At 37.3% G+C, this 8,373-nt stretch overlaps 1 protein-coding gene across 1 annotated transcript; it reads left to right on the forward strand.

The window, feature by feature from the left end:
- The first annotated feature begins 3,800 nt into the window (after positions 1-3,800).
- On the forward strand, positions 3,801-5,034 carry LOC144645178 (uncharacterized). The gene is made up of 2 exons (XM_078504668.1): positions 3,801-3,931; positions 4,557-5,034. The coding sequence occupies exons 1-2, from the start codon at positions 3,870-3,872 to the stop codon at positions 5,032-5,034; spliced, it is 540 nt and encodes a 179-aa protein (XP_078360794.1). The 5' UTR covers positions 3,801-3,869.
- Positions 5,035-8,373: the final 3,339 nt, after the last annotated feature.

Below are 8,373 nucleotides of genomic sequence, written 5' to 3' on the forward strand. Positions count from 1 at the left end.
TGTCTCGGAACTGTTGGTCTGATAGTTGCCCCTTGGAAATTTGATGTTCTTAAAACTAGCATATTTGCCCTCAAAGCTTCGCTTCTCGGGCTAATATTTGTTTTAAGAACATCAAATTTCTGCGGGGCAAATATCAGCCGATAGTTCCTCGACAGAAACACTCTATTGTTAAAATAGACAATAACCCACTTTGTGTAAAATTCACCTTAACTCACGACTCATCGAAATTTTACTCTCCATGACGAGTGGTCTTCATTATGGGAGAGACACCTACCATGGGAGAGGGCCAGTCTTACAAAAAGCAAAAGTTTAACTTCAGCACACCCACGGAAACATTCTAATGCCATGCAAGAGCAATGACAAAACCATGAGATGTGATAGTGAGACCTCCCACTCATGTAGTCCATGAAGATACAGTAGTCTCACAATAGCAACTATAGCTGCAGTGTCTTTCTTTTGGTGCCATCATGTCTTTCAATTATGTACATGTTGTAACGTATGAAAAGTGATGCCTTTCCAATTTCTATCAATAAAATGGAATAAAAATAACAATTCAGTCACAGTGTCAGATTAGATGTATGTGAGACAATTATTAACATCAACTCTATTGCTATATTATAAGAACTTTCCCCATTCATTTAAGGGACTATGTCATGGGGGTTTTGCAGATTTTTGGTCTAAACTGTTCTGAAATTAGTGGTAGGCAACTTTACCCATGAAAACATTGTCTTTGAACATTTAACGGAAGATGTAACCTTAATTTGGAGATAGAAATCAAACTTCGGCTATAAATAGTAATATTTTTAAAGGCGCATGGAAACAATTTGAAAAACTTTGGCTAACGTTTGCATTGTAATCAGAGTGGTATGCTTTTTTATTAAAGGACCCTAGCCAGCCTCTGCCACTTTCAGTGCCATCAAAATTATGAAAACACATGTGTAATAAGTGTGAAATAAAAAAACGGCAATTTCCATATTGCAAAAACAATGCACTCTGGGAGAGTAAGAGTCAGAATTGAGGTGAATTTTTTATTATTCACAAATCAGTCAATTTATGACTCTCGATCTCACTGAACTTTTTGATTTCTTACTCAACCTTTTCTTGTTTCATTACTTAGATCAATATTTTTTGTGTGTGTACATGTAAATTTGTCTAACCTCAAAAAGGGCAAAAATGTTCTGCACAGCCCCAGACATTAATTATGCATACAATTTTCTGACTGACTCATTCTTTTCAAGGTAAAGGTCTCCACAAGGACAAGATGCAGGGACATGTTGCAATAACGAGTACATGTACATGTAGCAGTGACAAACTCATGTGTTGTTCACACTGAGGGACATGTAGTGAGGACATGGAGCAGAAAAAATTAAATCAAAATGTGTACACACACAAATACCTGTAGTGGGGACATACTCAGGGACATGTGGTAGTGACACATCCCCTTGTGTGTGCTGATTATTTTTGGCATGGTTGTGCAACAGGAATTTCTGCAACAGTTTGTCCTTGCGACATGTTGCACAAAGTTCAATGAGTTTAATTCCGTTCAACATGTCACAGGGACAAAACAGCTTCAAAGATCGTGTTGCACAAGCCAAATATGTAATCAGCGATTACATATTTGTTGTTGCTACATGTCCCGCTCCACTTCCCCTCAGTGTAAACAACACATTATTTTGTCATTTCTTCATGTTGCTGCGATGTATCCCTACGACATGTCCCCATGTGTGGAAACCTCAAGTTTCATGCAACAAACAAACAATGTATTCTTATCTACCCAGCTCCCAGCTTTTATCTGTATCCCTTCCTTATTATTTTCTTTTAGCAATCAAAAGCAATTGAAATCACAATAATTTTGTTTCTTTGAACATTGATTTTCATTGATTGTTGTCAACTATCTGTTTATCAATTGACTATGCCGGGTGTTTGATGATCAAGCAAGATTTCAAAAGAATTCAGTTTGATTAATGTGTAAATGGGTGAATTACATTTATGAGTGAATGTTTGCAATAATTTGTTTGTCATGAACTTCTGGTGATTCGAACATGATAAGTAAAAATTATTGCTCAGCTCTAACGTGTAAAGAGATAGAAAGAAAAGGTAAGAAACTATACATAGCTTAAGACGTAAAAAGAGAATGCCTACTCACCTAAACATACTTTGTGTTGAATAATTTGTTCCTCGCTGTTTCGCGCGAGCAATTCTTGTCGACTCGAAGTCATGGAATTACCTGAGGAATAGAACGATGTACGCGTCCACCACACATTCCATCACAACCTTTTTCTTGTCCGAAGGCTTGTATTGTATGTTAGGACAAGGTTTCGATAAACTAAGCTCAACAACGACAAGAGAGAAGACTTCGAAGTGGACCGTTGAACAAGTTGTGAATCATTGTCACTTTCAAAATGGACGCCAATTTCAAGCACACACACGTAAACCCGCTGACCGTTAATAGCGACGTATAACAGAGCCCAGTCCACCTCTGAGGGACAGACTGAAAATCGCTCGGCGGCTCGCAAACCGAGAATGTGTTCGAGCTTCACGTTAACAATTAGATCGATTTTTGTAATAGTGTCTATAAATTGAACGAAGCATTGTTTTATTTAAAAGATAAGATGTGTTTTCACTTGCAAACAAGCGAAAAAATTTAGATTCCGGGAGGTGGATCGGTTTTTAGGATACACCGCGTCCGGAGGCTAGGCCAGTGGAAGAAACCTTGACAGTCTAATCTTAAAGTTGGAAAAGCTAACTGTGCGTACAGAAAATCGAATAGCCTTAAAGAAATAGTAAGGTTCTTAAAGAAAAAAAAAAGGTCCGTAAAGAACGGTGCGTAAAGAAACGTAAACAGTGTTAAAGATGCGTAAAGTTTTAACAACGAAACTGATCAGAATAGTTTTAATTCTACTCTGATCGATGATTTATCACTTCTTTTAGCATTTCTCTTATAAGAAAGTGGTGAATTATATCCAAGGCGCGTAAGAACTATTTTCAGTGCGTAAAGAAAGTTAAAGGTCCGTAAAGAACGGAACGTAAAGAATCGTAAAGAATGTTAAAGACGCGTAAAGTGTTAACAGTGAAGCTGATCAAAATAACTCTAATTCTACTTAAAACGGATGATTTTCACTTATTTCGGTATTTCTTTTCATAGAAAGTAGTGAATTAGCTTGAATTATAACCATCTAGATCTTCATTCTTTACGAACATGTAATATCCTTTACGCAGTCTTAACGCGTTCTCTGCCGTTTACGCATCTTTACGGAACGCGAACTTGTCCGTAAAGAAAAGGCCATATATTTACGAATATTTACGCAAGCGGTAAAAATACGTAAATTCTTGTTTTCATGCTGTGTATACACCTCTATACAGCACTATACACCCCTATACAGCACTATACACCCCTATACAGCACTATACACCTCCATACAACACTAAACACCCCGCCTATACAGCACTATACACCTCCATACAACACTAAACACCTCTATACAGCACTATACACCTCTATACACCTCTATACAGCACTATACACCTCCATACAACAGTATACACCTCTATACAGCACTATACACCCCTATACAGCTCTATACACCCATATAAGCACTATACACCTCCATACAGCACTATACACCTCTTTATACCATGCCATAGAAAATACAGCCAATCAGAATACAGGAAAGCCGTTGCATATTCGACGGTATTCAACCCAACCTTCCCATCGTGCGCTGCGTTTGTATTCTCGACGAAATTTAGTAAGCGTTTTTTCTATGGCATGGTATAAAATAGATCGCATAAATGTGAAGGTGAATACCAACAATGGCATAGAGCGTAAAAACAAATCTTTCAAGTACGAATTCCTTGAGGGGAACAGAGACATGAAGTTAAGCGGTCTTCTTGCCATTCTTGTGACACAGTTCCTTCCACAGTCCTTCAAAAAGTAGGTTCATGACCAAGATGACAAATGCCATATTTTATTTTACCCTAAAAGTAGATATGCTACTTGAAAATATCATATAAAGCCTCCTACTACTATGAATAAACGTAATTGTATAAAGGTATACAACTTACTATAAAGATTGGCGAAAATAAGCCACGACATTTCGAACTCATCTTGAGTTTATTATCAAGTAGATAAAAATAACGGTTGAGTTTTAGTTCAAATGCAAATAGAGGCGATAGAGTATGTAAGAATAAAAAATATTTCGCGGTCATTAGCGTTCTAAGTGTCAGTGCGTGCTGCATTTAATTAAATAAATACTTTCGCACGTATTGATTCGACTGCTTGTTTAGTGCTGGTCTTCTTTCACGAATTAGAAGCATTTCTTTAACTAAACAATACACGATGACCGCGAAACATTTTTTTAATATTCTAACATACGTCGTGGCTTATTTTTGCTATTTTTTTATATATCGAAATGTTCTGTATAAAGGTAACCCATTAAGAAATCGTAATGGGTGACAAGTCAAGGACGATAATGATGATGATGATCAACATGTGTTATGACGTTACTTAACAATCGGTTTATAAGTTTTTATTGACAATGTTTTTTTAAATCCCATAGGTATGAGGAACTTAACATTAGATCTTCGAGTTCATATCGCCTATACAACACAAATGTGCCTGTGTGGTTAAGAGACAGACCGCGAGAGTTTGTTGCACATTGTATGGGTAGACTTTCCAATGCTATGGAAACACCTGTTGAAGATATACAGGTGGTAGGCGGAGGCAAGTTTAAAGTTAAAAGCCAGACAGATCCGAAGGAGTATACCCTCAACTTCTCAAATGAAGTTTTCCCATCTTGTGAATGCGAGGACTGGACGAAGAATCATTGGCCCTGCAAACACTTTATGGCAATCTTCATAAATTTTGAAGAATGGGGGTGGTACTCGTTGCCAGCTGTATACCGGGAAAATCCCTACTTTTCCCTCGATCCAAGCATCGTTAAAGCAGGGCTAGCTCAAGAAAGTTACACGATTGCAGAATCTAAAAAATCGGCTTCTTTAAACCCGCAAAATATGGAAGATGAAACCTTAGAATAGGAGCAACTTTCTCTGAGCAAAAATTTTAAAGAGTCGGCGATGACATGTCGAGAATATTTGAACCAAATTAAAGACTTAACTTATCTGTGTGAAAATCATCAAATACTTGAAGAAACAGGTCAACTACTTAATAACATTCTTGTTGATTTTCGGAAAAAACTTGAGACTGAGGATGGGATTCTACTGGAAAAAAGAGTAGCTAAACGAGGACAAAGCTTAACACGACCATCCACTCCAACAAGCAGATTGTATTCCGAGATCCCCAGCAGAAACAAACGCAAACGAAAAACAAACCGAAACGGTAAATCTCAGAAAAAGGCATAAAAGAAAGACAAGGCGTGACATGTACAGAAGCATGATACTAACGAGAACTTATTTACTACGAACGCGTTTTGAGCTATTTAGTTATTTAAGGTATGCGCACATTAACTTTCGAACAGTAAAATTGTGGCCTATTATACATTTAAGACGGAATCCACCAGGAAATCGAGTAATATTTATTAAAGTTGGACAAAAATCAAGTACCAGAATAATTTAAATCCTATTGCGTTATTTCCTACCCTTAATAAAAGGTAAAGATGTAAGTAATTATCCGTGATAACAGCAACAACAATTTCTTATCAAAGTCTGAGAAAATGAATTTCAAAGTTCACAAGGTGTAGGCAAAATCTCACGTGTAGCCATTTTGGAAATTCGTCTTAAGCGATTCAGTGGAATTCAGCGGAACTTCAAAATGTGTTTTCGATGTGTGGTGTTGTTAGAAAAGATTTCTTTTGATAAGATATTTAAAGAAGTAACCAAAAAGTTTGCAATAAGGTGGAAATAATTCTGGAACAACAATTTCTTATCAGAGTCTGAGAAAATGATATTCAAAGTTCACAAGCTATGGGCAAAAGCTCACATCTTTTAAGCGATTCATGGGATTTCAGTGGAACTTCGAAATTAGTTTTCGATGTTTGGTGTTGTTAGAAAAGATTTCTTCCGATAAGATATTTGAAGCAGTAACACAAAAGCTTGCAATCAGGTGTAAATAGTTTTGGTACATAATTTTGTCCAATAACTACTCGAAGTCCTGGCGGATTTCCTCTTAAGCACATTACTGTATTAGTCTTTTGAGCTCACGATCGCCACTTTGAACGCTACTTAGACATGACGATCTGTGATTCCCCCTTAAACTTGGAATTTCTGAGCTAGTGATCGTTATCTTGAACTGGAAATTTGCTACTTTGCCACTTCGAACTGGCAAAATTGATCTGTGGCGTGAGCAGGCCTTGATTATGAGAACACATTTTTTTACAACAGACCTAAGTTATGGAGGTGGGAGGCGAACGACGAGCGCCGCTAGCACAAGCTTCAACCGGGGTCTAGGGGAATTCTCCCCTGAGATATTTTCAAATATGAGGTGTTTGAAATAGCATTTCTATCCTTCTGAGAGCAGTTTCCACCAAGCAATCTTTGTAAACTGACTTAAATCTTAGGAAAACAATATAATTTACAGAAATAGCACGAGTGCTAATCAGGCTAAACAATCCAACGATAAGGTGACATTGTTACTGTTCTACTTTAGAATATTAAAGTGGCATAAGTATATTATCAAAATTTTATGGTAAGCGTTTAACTTCAATAAGGGTTTGCTAAAGGTCCGAAAATCGGTGATGTCATTTTTTGGTTTTATTTCAAGTTAATTGTTGTATAAATATATTGTTTGTCTTTAACTTCAGTATAAAAATTGTAGATCGGGAAATAAAGGTCCAGTTTTACATCACTGGAGTATGTATTGTGTGTATCTGGCTGTATAGGGGTGTACAGTGCTATATTATAGGGATTTATGAAAAATTAAAACTAGCAATGGTACAATTCGTGAGTTTTGATTGGTATACAGGCAATGGTATATACGTTCTTATTAAAAACTATCAATGGTACAGTGGAACCCCGATATAACGATGTGCCAAGGGGGCAGTAAAATTATATCGTTATATCGAGGAATCGTTATATCGGGGTTCCGTCCCATACATTTTACTATTGCCGGGACATAACATATTCATCGTTATATCGGAAATATCGTTATATCGAAGATCGTTATATCGGGGTTCCACTGTATATTGCAATTCTTGCGTTTTGAATGGCTGACAGGCAATGGTACATAATTGTTTTAATAAAACAATTAGTCCACTCGCGCTTGTTGGATATGAGATCGTTATAGCTAACTCGGCGCTACATGCATTGGTGGCTATCTACCATCTCATATCCAACGCGCGCTTTTGGAATAATTGTTAAATATACCATTGACCACTCAGCGAAAACAGCTGGGAAGCTCAAATATTGCAGTTTTTTGTTCATTTTTAATAAAACAAGTATTCCGCTTGTTGGATATGAGATCGGTATAGCCAACTAAGCGCTATGCGCCTCGTTAGCTATCGTGGAATAATTGTTAAGTAAAGCGTTGTATAGATAGGGATTTCGAATGACGGGGATGATCGAATAGGGGCAAAAATCAGGACCTCAAAAAAAACCCAAGGGCTTCACAAAAACCCAAAAAATCCTGGGCAAACCAATCTCATGCCGAGTTTCGTACCCATTAATTTTTTTTTTTTCAAAAAAGAGGAATGATCTTAATATATAACACAAAGAAAAAACAGTAGAAACACGTTCAGGGTTTGTACTTTATTCGCAGAACTATGCAGTCTATTGTTTTTAATACCCCCCAAAAATCCCTTTTTAAATCAAACCACCCAAAAAATACTTACTCAATTTTCCTACCCCCAATAAATCCCGGAATCGAAAATTCCAACCCCCCCCCCCCAAAAAAAAAAATCCCCCCGGATGCGGTATAGTGCTTTATATGAGTGTATAGTGCTAGATAGGGGTTTATAGTGCGGTATAGGAGTATATAGAGCTGTATAGGGGTGTATAGTGCTATATAGGGGTTTATAGTGCTATATAGGGGTTTATAGTGCGGTGTAGGGGTGTATAGAGCTGTATAGGGGTGTATAGTGCTGTATAGGGGTTTATAGTGCGGTATAGGAGTGTATAGAGCTGTATAGGGGTGTATAGTGCTATATAGGGGTTTATAGTGCGGTATAGGAGTGTATAGAGCTGTATAGGGGTGTATAGGGGTTTAAGGTGCTGTATAGGGGTGTATAATGCTGTATGGGGGTGTATAGTGCATTATAGGGGTGTATAATGGTGTATAAGGATGTATAAAGCTGTGTAGGGGTGTATAGTGCTGTATAGGGGCGTATATTGCTGTATAGGGGCGTATAGTGCTGTATAGGGGTTTATAGAGCTTTATAGGGGTGTATAAAGCTTTATAGGGGTTTATAATGATGTATAAGGGTA

This window comes from Oculina patagonica, chromosome 1 (assembly GCF_052425735.1).
Source record: "Oculina patagonica isolate OP01 chromosome 1, crgOcupat, whole genome shotgun sequence".
Classification (NCBI taxonomy): Eukaryota; Metazoa; Cnidaria; class Anthozoa; order Scleractinia; family Oculinidae; genus Oculina; species Oculina patagonica.

What these genes read in the sequence shown, in the direction of transcription:
- LOC144645178 (XM_078504668.1), top strand. Translation starts at nt 3,870, where the DNA reads ATGAAGTTAAGCGGTCTTCTTGCCATTCTTGTGACACAGTTCCTTCCA. An exon ending in CTTCCACAGTCCTTCAAAAA is followed by an intron (nt 3,932 to 4,556) that starts GTAGGTTCATGA and finishes TAAATCCCATAG; the next exon opens with GTATGAGGAACTTAACATTA.